Source organism: Pollachius pollachius, assembly GCF_949987615.1.
Source record: "Pollachius pollachius genome assembly, chromosome: 3".
Taxonomy (NCBI): Eukaryota; Metazoa; Chordata; class Actinopteri; order Gadiformes; family Gadidae; genus Pollachius; species Pollachius pollachius.
The window spans coordinates 4527591-4543653 of NC_136936.1; the positions used below are offsets into that span (position 1 = coordinate 4527591).

The following is a 16063-nucleotide window of genomic DNA, read 5'->3' on the forward strand; positions in this document are numbered from 1 at the left end:
TTGCAGATATTTAACTAATTGTGATGTTGATTAGCAATAACCAGCCATGTCCCAACTTATGATGAATTGATCAGTGCACCAGTGGGAACTTTCCCCTCAATAGGCTTGTAGGCGCTTCTATCCAACACTCACACATGAGATGCCCTTAGAGAGTCGTTCTTTTCACCAGGCTTGTAATGGCAAATCCACATCAGACCTAGTGGTTAAATAGGGGCCCTATAATATAGCAGTTATTGTTATCCTCAAAGTTATATTATTGTTTTGTTAATGCTTCAGCGCTACACTGCCATGTTATAATTGTATGTAATGGTTTGGGCCTGCACATCAGAAAATTACTGTAGTATCTTTTACATTTGTTTATCTTCTGATATGTATTTTATCTTTGATTCTGAATCCCGCTTTCTCTATACATTAAAGGGGTGGTATTATGCCACCAGGTGTCAAGTGGGTGGGCTCGTAGACTGATTTATCCAGCATACATCTCGGTGGACCCTCCCACATGTGATGTCACTAAAGCACAGGAAAACTCAGATTTTCAAACTGCTTGTAATGCCGTTAATCAGTTAGTTGCTCTTCAGAAGTTCCCGGTAGCTGTTGAGATCTTTTCCATATTGGCCTCTTGTTTTTAAATCAATATCTGAACATCTGTTTTTAAATATTTTATCAATTTGATAGGGCCAGAAAAAAACGCCCCTTATTTTGTTTATGAATTAATTAGCTTTTGACTTTTAAATGTACATAAGTATTTTATATTATTATAGATGAAAATATTTTCTGTTTATTTTAGAAAACGCATCCATTCAGAAGTAAAGGTTCCTTGCGTCTATTCATTCATGCACACCATTCACCGTTTTCATTTTCATTTTTGAAATTCTTGATATTTAACCGTAACTGGACAAATAACATCAATACACATATCTTTGGCTGTTTAAGATATAATATGAGCCCATGTATGTTTTACATTTTCATTGAATGCATTGTGTTCTAAATGTATATGCATTGGACTGGAAGCAAGAAGTGGATGGAAGTCGGGGGTTGTATACTGGAGCTCAAACCGGTCTCTAAAGAAAAATAAGTCAAATTAGGCTGGCACAGTTTGGTAAAAAATAAAGTGTTGTCATAATATTGAATGCAAGATTCATTCTGTTTTAATATATGTTATTCAAACTAAGCATTATAGATGTATAACTGAATTACACACTTAATGGCAAAGGTCTTAAATTAACTAATCATAAAATGCAGTTCATGAATAAATGATTGACAAACTGATGATTGACTAAATCAATTAATTAAAAAACAACAAGGACGCCTATTAATTGCACTGTTTCTATGATCTTGGTGTGCCTCGTCCCATTAAAGCTTTTTTTGTGTTTTTCTCAGGCTTAAGGAGAATTATATAACACTTTGGTCCAAATAAGGCCAGTAACAGGCCAAAACTAGAAGCTAGAATGGCAAATACCTCCACAGCATCTGCATATTTTCCAGGGGAGTTGATATAAGCTGGGATAAAGGCTATCCAAACAGCACAGAAGACCAGCGTGCTGAAGGTGATAAACTTGGCCTCATTGAAGTTATCTGGTAGATTTCGTGCCAAGAATGCAAGCAAGAAACTGAGAACAGCCAGTAAGCCAATATAGCCTAGTAATACTCCAAATCCTACTGTGGACCCCACTACACACTCAACCACTATCCTATCATTGTAGTACCCTTTGTTTTCATGAGGGGCTGGTGAGGAAGACACAAGCCATGTTGTACAAACTGCTGCTTGGATTAAAGTCAGAAATACAACAGTCCCTCTCTGTTGCATTACCCCAAACCACTTCAGACTACCACCACCACCTGGTTTGGAGGCCTTGAATACCGCCAGAACAACCATGGTCTTCACCAGGATACAAGAGACACACAGAACAAAGCTGATCCCAAAGGCTGCATGCCTCAATTGACAAGTCCACAGCCTTGGCTGACCAATGAAAAACAAGGAGCACAAGAAGCATAGTTTCAGTGACAGCAGAATGAGGAAGCTGAGCTCTGAGTTGTTGGCCCTAACCACTGGTGTGGTCCGATGATGTGTGAAGATTCCCAAAACAATAATGCATAAAAGTGCTCCAAATAATGAGGCAGTGGTCAAGGAGATTCCCAGGGGTTCCACATAGGAAAGAAATTCCATACTTTTGGGGACGCAGTGATTACGTTGGAGGTTGGACCAAAAATTCCCTGGACAGCTGGTACATTCTGTTGAATCTAAAAAAAAGGAATGTATTCAGTACAACAAGTAATTATTGTCTTTGGTCATTTATTTTGACTAAAGATGTGCATTGTATGAATATATTTATTTCAAACAAACCAGTTTCATTGCTAACTTCTCCTTCTGAACAAGGGATGCAGTCGAAGCAGCAGACAGGTTCACCTTTCTTCCTGGCCATGCGGTTGCCTTGGGGACAGCTCTCACTACACACTGACCTGGGAGGCTAAGGGGGGAACAAGTTGATTACATTTAAAGATATTTCATATTGTCATCATATCAATCAAACAGGTCACCAGCAATATGTAGTTTTGAAGCACACCTTTTTTGATTCAAAATTCCAAAAGATTTTGTCTTCATCAAGGATAAGATGAACGATTTTTGAGGCCATTTCTTTGACCTCTCCCACATTTTTTACCTCTGCTCTTCCATCTGGGGGCCACCTCCAGTTCATCACATCATAGATTGGTAAAGCATCCCCATTCTCATCAAATGACACTTGGTCACCAAAGTCTGTAGTGAAATTGACTTTTTGCAAGTAATATAAAATCTGTATGGTAGGACAGAAAAAACGGTACAACCAGTGAAAATGAACCAGTGAAAACCGGTTGAATTATTGATTCATCAAATCAACATTAAATCTAATAATCAATCACAGCAAATTGAACTGAAAACCGACCTGCCATGGCTCTAGTCCCTGTAAACTGGCACAACTTTGACCTTGGAAAGGCCCACTCCCTGGAACACACTGCAGAATGTCATGTAGGGCATGTGCCAGGGCATATACTGCCTTGTACACATTATACTCTGGCCTGAGGTTAGACAGATCCAGGAATTCAGTCTCTATATTCCTTAGACTTTCATTCCCTGTACATAGTCTTTCTAGAGTCTGCCCTTCAAACTCCATACCAGGGATTACAAACTTGCACTGAAATACGTGCTCCCAAAACTGCTTCACCTAATGAAGGGGAATTGATAAATAGGAAGGGGTCGTAAGGAAACATTAGTAGCATTGAGATAAAATGTATATTGAAAAATGTTCCTACAAGACATAAAAGGTTAGGTGAAATCCGCACTAAATTATGGTCCTGGCTGCTGAGTGTGTCATTGTCAGGGCGTATTCTCAGTAGGAATTCCCTGAGTCCTGGTATCTCCCCCCGGCGAATGGCAATACCCAGAGTGCCTGCCAAAAAAGGCCTGTAGCTGGGAATATGGAGTACTTTGTCTTCAATCCAGGCTTCACTAGCCATCCACTGTAGGCCTGTAACATTCTGCTTTACCACCTGTGGTTTTGATTAACAAATTATATTCATAAGTGTTCATTTGAATAATGCATTTACCAAAGCACTTGTGTTGAACACTTTGAATATCAGTAATTATATAACAGCCTTTGTTAAATATACAAAAAAAAAACATCACCATATTCCTATTTATAGCAAAATAATTAACCTCTTCCATTAGATTAAGCATGTTGCTTGGATGTGCAAAAACAATAACCACATGGGATGTGGATTTCTTCATTATGCCAACGATCCTCTGAATCTCAGCCATATCGTTTCCCTGGGGCAGAACCTCTAGATAAGCCAGGCAGCTTCCACCAGACTGGGCCAGGTCTGACTGGAATAAACGGGCAGCATGGCGTCCATAGTCTTCGTCAATGATCAATAGTCCAAACCAAGTCCAGTTAAACCGCCTGAGAATTTGGAGCATAGCTCGCACCTGGTTGAATAAATAAATATGTTATAGATTGCGGAGCATCAAGGGGGAATATTTTACTTCATGTTTCAATATCTAATTGAACTTTGAAAGCCTTGATTTGCATGCAGATAATTTATGATGCTAAAGTTTCATTGTTACATATATTGTTTATGTGGTAATGAAAGCTCTCTACCTGAAATGCATCACTCGGAATAGTTCTAAAGAAAGATGGGAACCGTTTCCTGTCACTCAGACAGGAACATGTGGCATAATAACTCACCTGTGAAACATTTTTTTTTATATAAATTATGATGCATCTGAATCAATTTATCTAGCAGTTATTTTACTTTGTCCTTTGTTGGAAAATAGGTGATAACTTACCATTGGTAGCCTGTACAAGCTTACTATGCTAGAAACTGCTATAGTACGGGTTGAGGAAGTATCTCCCACGATTCCTAGCACAGGAGGATTCCCGTAACAGCTCTCATTTAATTGAAACGGCTCTCCTCTGCCACTGGTCATAGACAGAGCTGCACGGAACGAGATCCCTAGTTTGACACAGCTATCATATAGACTGTATCCCAATGATATATTAGGAAGCAGTTTGGAGTTTCCGTTGATTTCATCAACAGCAAAGGCCATGGTCTGGGCCTGTCTGAACCCTATAAGATCAAAGCTAAAAAACAATATTAATACAAAGTCTGTTGTATACAAACAGCATATTCAGGTAAGTTAAAAAGCCTTGATTATCACAATCCTTGACATGCTCACCCATAGCAGATAGGATCTTTGGGCTCTGAAGTAAAATGTTCAGAAGATGTAGTGAAAAAGTTTATCTCAAAGATTCCTCCCAGAATAACGTCGCCAGACTTGTGCATTCCATTCAGATTAAATTGTTTCCGTAATCTACAAGAAAAGGGACCTGTTGAAGACATATGGGAAGAGAAAGACAATAAAAATAAACATACAGATACAAGCAAGTGTGATTCTTTATGGGCTCTCATGACAGCCCTTCAATGTGACCTAAGCTTTTGCAATCTAAATTATTTCTTGACTTTATAATAGTCTAATGCCAACCCCCTTGCCAGTTACCAAATGTGTTAAGATTGTAAATGCCTATCAGTGCTTGGCAAACGTTTCGGGGGAGGTCCTGGACTATGTTACGAATACGTAGCGAGCAGCAAGGGAATAACCAGATGCAAGCCCAGGGTTACTATTGTACTAGGACTCCCATGCCTCATACACCGTACGACTACGGGAGTTGCCTTTATTTTCACAGAACAATGGAAAAAAGCACAATATACCCCGCAGACATAAGTTCCTCGGTGCAGGTGTTGGTACAACCATCCCGACCTTTCACAGAGGTGACATCCTTCCATCAAACACAAAGTGTTTTTATTTCTAACAGTTGAATACCCCGAACCGTCCCATTAGTCCTCACGGCACCCCGGTTCACTGGCAATTGCCGCGTGATCGCTGCAAAGCCCCAACCTGAGTGGTGAGTCGTCTCCAACAGCCCCTTCACCCAACACATAGTCCCTCAAGTGTTCAGGTTTCCGGTAATGGCAGACAGGCCGCCGGGGCCCTCCTGGAAGGTCAACGGCAGGAAAGCCAACCGTTGCAGCGCGTGGGGTACTGCCCCACGCCGCCCCATTCCCCATCAACGCCTGGGGTAACGGGGCGGTGCGGAGAGAGTCTGTCGTGGTGCAGCAGCACCACCAGCCCCTGGCCAGGAATCTGCACCAAGGACAACAACCCAGACACCCACCATCTCACAGACCTTGTTCTCCACGGCCTGACCTTTGGCAAGGGCCAATTGATGGAGCCGCAGGCGGATGGGCGGCCGCAGACAGGGTTGATGGCTTGACAAACAGAATTAACTCATCACTACAACTAGATTTTCGTAAAGCAAATATATATTGGTGTGCAGTTATTCAGTTGGCTCTGCTCTATATAATACTATGTATGATGAAAATACAAGATATCTCTAAAATTCTTTCCGCTGCTGCAGCAAGGTCTATCTAAACTTGACGTAAAATATAATGCATGCATATATTAATCTCTTTACAGCATGGACACATGTGAAATGTGCTGTTTGTGTGCTTTGGTCTTCGCCATCGGATACATTTACAACTGCTGGACCTTCTGCCTGGCATTTCAACCGGTAGCCAAACCTCTTAATCCTGTGCCTCGGTACCTGTAGTTTTCCAGGTGACGTTAAAGCTCACACACAGCTTGCAGCAGTTTTAAGAAACAGTGTTCACACTCTTGTATGATAAGGGCTGTAGTTATGAGTTTGGATCCACACCAATTATGAGAATGTCGTGTATCATCTGGCTCTTAGACGTTACATAGGTAATTTTTCTGATAATGCATATTATTTATTTTACGGGCTGTCAAGTTGGGCTCTGTTGGTCAATTGGTTGGTCGAAATGCACTTGTTTGACCACATTCTCATTGGTCGGGTAATTGCTGGTGTTACTTTCAGAAAGAAAAAAACACTTCTTAATCGTATGGTAGTACTCTGCTTCACTACCTGAGTACTAATTGATACCAAAGAAGTCGTTGTTCTAGCAGCATTTGGTTTAATGTAGTCCAGGTCTGGGTTGTATTGGATACATTATTCATTATGCATGCCTGAGAGTTAGGGCCAGAAGTGGATGGAACCCTGGGGTTGGATATTGAGGGTCTAACCTCTCTTAAGAAACATCAAGTAAAACAGGATAGTGTTTTATGGTAAAAAATGAAAGAATCATGAAAAATGTTGAATAAAATACAAATGTATTTCTTCCCTATTTTGACAAATATGTTGGTCAAACTAGTCATTACAGATGTATGTCTGATATACATATAAAATGGCTACAATTGAGCTAATCAAGGAATCGTCATAGAATGCTGGCAATCCTGTCTAAATTCAACAGAACCTCAGTGGTTACATTTATTTATTAAAACAACAATGACAAATCATTTCAATGTTTTTATGATCTGGGTGTGCCTCGTCTCAATAAAGCTTTCTTAGTGTTTTTCTCAGGCTTAAGGAGAATTATATAACATTTTGGTCCAAATAAGGCCAGTAACAGCCCAAAACTAGAAGATAGAATGGCAAATACCTCCACAGCATCAGCATATTTTCCAGGGGAGTTGATATAAGCAGGGATAAAGGCTATCCAAACAGCACAAAAGACCAGCGTGCTGAAGGTGATAAACTTGGCCTCATTGAAGTTATCTGGTAGATTCCGTGCCAAGAATGCTAGTAAGAAGCTAAGAATAGCCAGAAAGCCAATGTAGCCCAGTAATACTCCAAATCCTACTGTGGACCCCACTACACACTCAACTACTATCCTGTCATTGTAGTACTCTGTGTTTTCATGAGGAGCTGGTGAGGAAGACACAAGCCATGTTATACAAACTGCTGCTTGTATTAAAGTCAGAAATAAGACAGTCCCTCTCTGTTGAACTGCCCCAAACCACTTCAGACTACCACCACCACCTGGTTTGGAGGACTTGAATACCGCCAGAACTACCATGGTCTTCACAAGGATACACGAGATACACAGCACAAAGCTGATCCCAAAGGCTACATGCCTAAACTGACAAGTCCACAGCCTTGGTTGACCAATAAAAAGCAAGGAGCACAAGAAGCATAGTTTGAGTGACAGAAGAATGAGGAAGCTAAGCTCTGAGTTGTTGGCTCGAACCACTGGCGTGGTACGATGGCGGGTGAAGAGTCCCAAAACAATAGTGCATAAAAGTGTGCCAGATAATGAGGCAGCTGTCAAGGAGATTCCCAGGGGTTCCACATAGGAAAGAAATTCCATGCTTTTGGGAATACAGTGATCACGCTGGATGTTGGACCAAAAAGACTCTGGACAGCTGGTACATTCGGTTGAATCTAACGGATTACAGGAAGGAAGTTTTTATACATTTTGGTTATTTATTTGGACTTAACATGTGTATTGTATAAATATATGTGTTTCAAACAAACCTGTCCTATTGCTAACTTTTCCTTCTGAACAAGAGATGCAGTCAAAGCAGCAGAGAGGTTCACCCTTCTTTCTGGCCATGCGGGTGCCTGGGGTGCAGCTCTTACTACACACAGATTCAGGAGGCTAAGGGAGAAAAAGTAAATTAGATTAAAATAAATAAATTATTAATTAAATTATTCAATTTAATTATTGAAACATGTCCCTTACAAAAGCTAAAACGACCTTTTGTGATTCAAAATTCCAAAAGATTTTTTCTTCATCAAGGATAAGGTCAATGACTTTTGAAGCCAATTCTTTGACCTCTCCCACATTGTTAACCTCTGTGCTTCTATCTGGGAGCCACCTCCAGTTCATCACATCATAGATTGGTAAAGCATCCCCATTCTCATCAAATGAGACTTGATCACCAAAGTCTGTAGTGAAATTGACCCTTTGCAAGTAATACACCATCTGTACACAAAAAACGTAAACAAAATTGAAACAAACATCTAATCAATGCAAACATTTTGAACTATGGATTTTCTCAAATCAAGATTTAATCAGAAAGTAAATTACAGCGAAATAAGGCCATACAATTATATTGAACTGAAATCATACCTGCCATGGCTCTAGTCCCTGTAAACTGGCACAGCTTTGACCTTTGAAAGGCCCACTCCCTGGAACACACTGCAGAAGGTCATGTAGGGCATGTGCCAGGGCATATACTGCCTTGTACACATTATACTCTGGCCTGAGGTTAGACAGATCCAGAAATTCAGTCTCAATATTCCTTAGAACCTCATTCCCTGTACAACGTCTTTCTTGAGTCTGACCTTCCACCTCCATTCCAGCAGAAACAAACTTACACCGAAATATGTGCTCCCAAAACTTCTTCACCTAATGAAGGGGATTAATTAGCAAGCATAAGCAGTATTGAGATCACATGTCTATTGAAGGTGTTCAAACAAGGCATATCAAAATCTGAGTCTGTTAGGAGAAACCCGCACTAAGTTGTTGTCCTGGCTGCTGAGTGTGTCATTGTCAGGGCGTATGGTCAGTAGGAAGTCCCTGAGTCCTGGTATCTCCCCTCGGCGGATGGCAATGCCCAGAGTGCCTGCAAGGAAAGGCATGTAGCTGGGAGTATGGAGTACTTTGGCTGCGCTCCAGGCTTCGCTAGCAATCCATTGTAGGCCTGTTACATTCTGCTTCACAACCTGGGAATATATAATATATTACACAAAATATATGCATTAAGATTTTTTTATTCAAATGTTGTATCTACAGAAACATCTAACTAATTATATTAAAAGCATTGTCAAACATGAAAAGAAAAAAATCTGCACTAGATCACTATTTTTTGAATAACCAACCTCTTCCATGAGATTAAGCATGTTGCTTGGATGCGCAAAAACAATGACCACATGGGATGTGGATTTCTTCATTATGCTAACGATCCTCTGCAGTTCAGCCACATCGTTCACCCACGGCAGAACCTCTAGATAAGCCAGACAGCCTCCACCAGACTGGGCCAGGTCTGACTGGAATAAGCGTGCGGCGTGGCGTCCGTAGTCTTCATCACTGATCAAAAGACCAACCCAAGTCCAGTTAAACCGCCTGAGAATTTTGAGCATAGCCCGCACCTGGTTGGATAAATAAATATGTAATAGCTCAAGGCATCAAGGCATCAATACACTTTTTAATCCTTGAGTTGCATGCAGATCATTTATGTTGCAAAAAGTTCACAGTACAAATATTGTTTCTGTGGTAATGAAAGCTCCCTACCTGAAATGCATCGCTAGGAATAGTTCTAAAGAAAGATGGGAACCGGCTCCTGTCACTCAGACAGGAACATGTGGCAAAAAAACTCACCTGTCAAATAGTATATTTATATTATATGTTAGTTATGATCCATCTGCATCAATTTCATTCAGATTTATTTGGCCTTAGCCTTAATAAAGTAATGGCAATCATCAACCAGATGCCTTGTCCGATTGTCAAATAGGTGATAACTTACCATTGGTAGACTGTACAAGCTTACTATGCTAGAAACAGCTATAGTACGTGTTGAGGAAGTATCTCCCACGATTCCTAGCACAGGAGGTTTCCCGTTACAGCTCTCATTTAATTGAAACGGCTCTCCTCTGCCACTGGTCATAGACAGAGCTGCACGGAATGAGATCCCTAGTTTGCCGCAGCTATCATATAGACTGTATCCCAATGATATATTAGGTAGCAGTTTGGAGTTTCTGTTAATTTCATCAACAGCAAAGGCCATGGTCTGGGCCTGTCTGAAACCTACAAGATCAAATCTAAAAGGAAAATTCTTCAATATCTGTTGTATATAAACAAACTTGTTCCATGTCATATTATAATAACATTGATAATCACTATCGTAAACATACCCATAGCAGATTGGATCTTTTGGCTCTGAAGTAAAATGTTCAGAAAAAGCACTGAAAAAATTGATCTCAAAGATCCCCCCCAAAACGACATCCCCAAACTTGTGCATGCCATTCAGATTAAATTGTCTCTGTAATCTACACAAGAAGGGAGCTGTTGATGACATGTGAGAGGAGAAAGAGAGCAAAAATAAACATACACATAAAAGCAAATGTGATTCTTTATGGGCTCTCATGACAGCCCTCCAATCATATTTTTCTCTTGCAAAATAAATTATTTCTGAAATATTTCACTTTATATACAGTCTAATGCCATCCTCTTTGCCAGTTGCATCATTATTTATTGTTTAAAACGCCTATCAGAACTTGTCAAAAGCTTTATGGGCGGGCCTGGACTGTATTGTTGGTGGTATTCCATAAGTGTTTCAAAATATATACCATCTGTTTTTTGATCTGTATTGAAATAACAGCCACAAACAGAATTAACTTGTCAGTACCACTAGATGGTAGTAACACATATATATAAATCACTTTGCTGATATTCAGTTGGCTATGCTGTTCTATGTTAATAATCAGCCTTGCTATAGCCTAGCCTGTGCCACTCTGTGTTGTTGTGTCTTGTTGTACCCCATCCTCATCCTGCAACACACCTTAAGAAAAGGTGTGTAATGCCAAGCTCACACTAGAGGACTTTTACATCTTAAGAAAATTCAGTCAGGAGAGCAGCTCACATTTCAAAACGGTCAAATGCTTAAATGAAGTATTTGAATAAGGGTACGTGAGAAACATGATAATAACTAGACCTGGTTGTGATGGGCGCCCGCAATACGTTCATTATGGACAAGACACACTCTCTTGATGTTCTATCGCTGAAACACTTGTCCTGTATTATGCGTAATTTCCCTTTAAATTAAGCAACTCTCAATAATGGTAGGCTACACTTAAAAACACTATTAACATATCGTCCGTTTCAATGATCTCATTTATAGTAATAACCAGCCTGCATTTCACTGTAGAGTGGGCTTCACTCTACCCGTCTGTGGGTTTCAATTTTTAGGTTTTTGCATTTAAGAATAGTCCTTTACTTGTCATTATTCACACATCCACATGTTAGTTGTAACTGTTGAGGCTTTAAACCCATAGGATTAGACTGAATAAATGGTAGGTGAGGGATTTCCAAAATAATTATTTCCCTAAACAGCATAATCCAAGCATTATGTTTCTAAACGATAGTGGCCACAGTACTTGCATATCAACAGCAGGACCCGTAGCAACCTGACCCAGAGCAGCGGTTCTGATCAGCGAGTTAGCAGGGTTGATTTGATATAATCCCATAAAAATAAGGAGCGTTGTGTTTTAGTTACTCCAGCATGGGCCCTTTATATCTTCTTAGTAAGCAGGTTCAGTACTTACTACAGCGACTGCAATGTTGCCATGTTTTAGTAGCCCGGAACGTACATACAGCTCTAGGGTGGAATAATCTTTAATCATAATCGCTATCTAACTTTCAACAATGGTTTTTCAGACTAAATAACAAAATACTATTTCTTGTAAGCTATGTATTAGTAAGCGTGTATTGGAGCTCATGTTGTAAGCTCTAATACACAGTCATCATGACTGCACATTATTGTAAACTGTTACCATTACAATTTATTAATCTACGACTCAAAAAGTGACACGCCACTAGTGCAAGTCGCTTCACAAGGTATGAGGAGGTCTTTGCAGTTTTTCAAATTGGTGGCTGTCTGTTGTAACAAGCCATGCACATGTGCGATGTCGATGCAGTGTGTTTATTTTATTTAGAAATCATAATCATTGTTAGTCAACTAAATCAAATACCAAATGAGGAATGTATTGCAACAGTGAAGACATCAATTGACAGGATTAAAAGTTATGCAAAAGTTATAAACCCTTTGAATTATTTTTACCCATTAAATGTTTTTTGGTGTTTTGATCCGGTCTGAATAAAATTATAAAGCACTTTGGAAGGAAAATACATGAAATCAATCCAAAACTAGAGGCCAAAATAGCAAAGATCTCCACAGCTACAGTGAACTTTCCAGGGGAACTGATATAAGCTGGAATAAAAGTGATCCATACAGCACAGAATATGAGCATACTAAATGTTATTAGTTTAGCTTCATTAAAATTGTCAGGTAGTTTTCGGGCTAAAACAGCTAACACAAAACAAAATACGGCAAGGAGCCCAATGTACCCAAGCACAGCCCAGAAACCTAATGCTGAGCCTAATGCACATTCTAGAATGATTTTCTCCTTGTAAGTGGTCAGGTTTCTAATAGAGAAAGGGGGATTTAAAATCAACCACAAAGTACATATCAGAACTTGAACAAATGTGAAGGTTACTACAGTCATTCTCTGCTGTACAGGCCCAAACCATTTCATAACATTATCACCTGGCAGTGTAGCTCTGAAGGCCATTAACACAACCAGAGTTTTCCCCAGAACACAAGAGATACAGAGGACAAATGTGATCCCAAAAGCTGTGTGGCGAAGCATACAGGACCAGTCTGAAGGTGGACCAATGAAAGTCAGAGAACACAGGAAACACAAAGTCAAGGAGAAGAGAAGCAGGAAGCTCAGCTCAGAGTTGTTGGCCCTAACAATAGCAGATGCTCTGTGCTGGAAGAACACTATGGCTGTAACAATGGTTAAACAGGCTCCTCCAACTGAGAATGCTGCCAAAATAATTCCCAGGACCTCATGCATGGAGAGAAACTCAACAGGCTTAGGAAGACACACGTTTTTCTCTTCATTTGGCCAGAACTCATTGAGACAAGGCAAACAGTCAGATGAATCTGGAAAAAAACACAAATATTAAATCAGGAGAGGAGAAAATTGTCAACATTATCATGAATAAAATGTGCTATACCTGTAATATTGCTTATCTCTCCTTCAGCACATGGTACACAATCATAGCAGCAAACCGGCTTCCCCTTCTGGAGAACTTTACGCGTTCCCGGTGGACATCTGGCACTGCATATGGACACAGGCACCTGATGTACAAATAAACATATTGTTTTGCATACAGCAAGAAGACAATAAATGTAATTAAATGAAGTATAAGTAGTTATTCCTGCCTGTCCACCACCATCTGACCAGCTGATGTTCTTTATCATATTGAACTTCTGTCCAATAGGAAGCGAGTCATCGTAGTGTCCCACTGTTACAAACTCCAGCCCACCGTTCTCATTTCTCTTCCAGTTAATCAGCTCATAGAAGGCCACAGGGTCACCATTGGCATCAAATGATATGTGGTAACCATGACGAGAGAAATTAACCCTTTTCAACTGTTGAAAGACCTGCATATATGTAAACAGAGTAAAACAATGGTCATGACATATATAGCACAAATAATATCATTTTCAACGTGTCACGTTTTTTTTTATTAATTACATATACCTGCACTGGCTCCATTTTGATGAATTTGTCACATTGTATTGTTGAGTTTATCTTCTTACACACCGAATTGTGTATAGCATGTGCTATTGCATAAATAGCTTTGTACACCATGTTTGTGATTCTGAGCTGGGAAGTATCAGTGTACGGGCTTTGGAGCTTCTGTAGATCTTCAGTTCCATCACACACTCTTTGTGCTGAGTCAGCCTCTATAAACAGAGACAAGGTTATGTGACAAACAGAAAGTTTTGGTTTTTTCTTTAACAGAAAATGTATGTAATGTAGTGTTAATAAACATATAGTATATATTATGATTATACTATATTTATATGTATATACAAACTGTTTTGCATTATTATTTCTTGATGTCGATTTTCTAATTTTTTATGTTTCTGTTTGTTCTATATCTGTGTCAAGTCAATTCAAACTAGTAAATCACATGAAAGATGTGTTGGAAGAATTTCTATCCTCTCACTTTTTTCTAGCTGGCAGTTGAATGCACCCTCCCAGAATTCAGTAAGCAGCTGAGATGCAGCTATGCTGGTAGGGGAAATATCCAGAAGGTACTCTCTAAAGCCAGGTATAACAGATTGTGGAATACCAAATCCAATGGCCCCAGCACAAAAACCAAACCTCAGCATTTCATGATTAGTTACCCAGGATTCACTGCCTATCCATTGGCGGGAGGGAAAGGGCTTGCTGGCCAACTCCTCCAACAGAATCCTCATGTCTCCTAATGCTGTGAATGCCACGATAGTCAAGGCTGTAGACCTTAGAAAATATGTCATTAAAATTACTTCAATGTCATACTTAAATAGGGAACCATTTACATAATGTGCTGTTTAAATATGTGATGTTCATGAAGAAAAAAATATTTAAAGAAAATACTTCTGAATATGGATGTACTTTTTTGGTCAAAATTTGATTAATTAAATTCATGAACCTGCGGATAACGTCAGCAACTTGTTGAATCTTGTACTGTGGATCAGTGCGAAAGATGGATTCAGAGTATTCCACACATATACCCTCTTTCTGCGCTGCTCGTAAAAAGGACGCCATCCCATTGTTACCATAGTCTGATCTAGACCGGACAGCGCCAATCCAAGTCCAACCGAATTGTTTAACGAGTTTGGCAAGAGCCTCTGCCTGGAACTGGTCACTGGGGATGGTTCTAAAAAAGGTGGGGTATTGTGTCTTGTCAGACAAACACGCACATGTAGCGAAGTGACTAACCTGAAAGAGAAAATCAAACACAATGCATTTAAAGAAAAAAACGCCACACAAGGAACTTGGTATATTCAAATATTCTGTATTGTTAGAAACATTACTTGTGGTATATCGAAGGGCCCGAATATACGTGACATGCTGATACTTGGCGTGGATCCAGACTCACCAACTACAGCCGTTACCCTACCAGATCGTGAACACCCTTTGTTTGAGTCATACAACTGCTGCAAGTCGTTTGTGACCTGAAACGCCACCTGGACAGCTACGGGTACCGAGGCACAGGAGTCATGGATTTGGTAACCGAGTGTAATGCCCGGCAGAAGCTCCGAGCTGTTGTTAATTTCTTCCACTGCGAAGATCATAGCACTTGAAAACTGCAATTCACGCATGTTAATGCTGCAAGAGATTGGTAAATGCATTTTATCACATATTACGGACAATTTATATCAAGGTTGATGACGCTGCAGATTTGGATAACATAGATTTTTACAGTATGTTTTTTTACTGTAAATCTTAATTCAGTTTTACCTGTGCACACATTTTTCCCCTCTAACTCACCTCCCTGTACATTCTAGAGGCTCTGGTAGGCTGGTGTAGTTATGCTTCACTGTTTTCATGGAGTAATGTATTGAAAAAACACCTCCAATAAGGAAGTCCCCTTCCAGTGTGAATGCAGTGGGCCGAGGATTGCCTCGAAGCACACATTTAACTGAATTAGTAGCATTCCCTGCATCAGATAAATCCCCAATCCCAACCTTACCACTGTTCTCAGGGCCCGTAGGGCCAGGTCTCTGTAGAAGGCCATCTGCAGACTCTTTCAAAGCAATTGAAAGACAGAGCACAACCAATCCCAGAGAAAGGGTTTGCCCAAACATGACAATAACAGAACTCTTCATCCTTATCACAAGGGCTACGTGATACGGATGAGGCGGCTTCTTCATATTACAACAGCTTATATAGACTCTCCAACAACTGCTGACTCTCTTACGGTATATGTCATTTGATGCTTCAGTACATTTGATATAACTGGTATCCAATCATCAAGCAGATGAAAAAAAGTAATAACACTGAAAATAGATTACACTATTTTAGGCTATAATCCAATTACTGAATAT

At 39.9% G+C, this 16063-nt stretch overlaps 3 protein-coding genes across 3 annotated transcripts; all 3 read right to left on the reverse strand.

Annotated features, from left to right (window-relative positions):
* Positions 1–1327: 1327 nt before the first annotated feature.
* On the reverse strand, positions 1328–6058 carry LOC307073178 (extracellular calcium-sensing receptor-like; the record flags this gene model as incomplete). Its single annotated transcript, XM_079732881.1, has 12 exons — positions 1328–2241; positions 2345–2468; positions 2565–2792; positions 2922–3200; positions 3319–3525; positions 3692–3961; positions 4134–4220; positions 4322–4616; positions 4712–4862; positions 5557–5677; positions 5721–5802; positions 6009–6058. The coding sequence occupies 12 exons, from the start codon at positions 6056–6058 to the stop codon at positions 1328–1330; spliced, it is 2808 nt and encodes a 935-aa protein (XP_079589007.1).
* An 860-nt stretch (positions 6059–6918) lies between these two features.
* On the reverse strand, positions 6919–10942 carry LOC307073179 (extracellular calcium-sensing receptor-like; the record flags this gene model as incomplete). The annotated part of the gene is made up of 10 exons (XM_079732882.1): positions 6919–7832; positions 7926–8049; positions 8149–8376; positions 8524–8802; positions 8913–9119; positions 9276–9545; positions 9688–9774; positions 9920–10214; positions 10308–10442; positions 10932–10942. The coding sequence occupies 10 exons, from the start codon at positions 10940–10942 to the stop codon at positions 6919–6921; spliced, it is 2550 nt and encodes an 849-aa protein (XP_079589008.1).
* A 1264-nt stretch (positions 10943–12206) lies between these two features.
* On the reverse strand, positions 12207–15655 carry LOC307073180 (extracellular calcium-sensing receptor-like; the record flags this gene model as incomplete). The annotated part of the gene is made up of 7 exons (XM_079732883.1): positions 15507–15655; positions 15050–15344; positions 14665–14954; positions 14197–14492; positions 13725–13930; positions 13195–13624; positions 12207–13120 (listed from the first exon to the last, which is right to left on the reverse strand). The coding sequence occupies exons 1-7, from the start codon at positions 15563–15565 to the stop codon at positions 12207–12209; spliced, it is 2490 nt and encodes an 829-aa protein (XP_079589009.1). The 5' UTR covers positions 15566–15655.
* Positions 15656–16063: the final 408 nt, after the last annotated feature.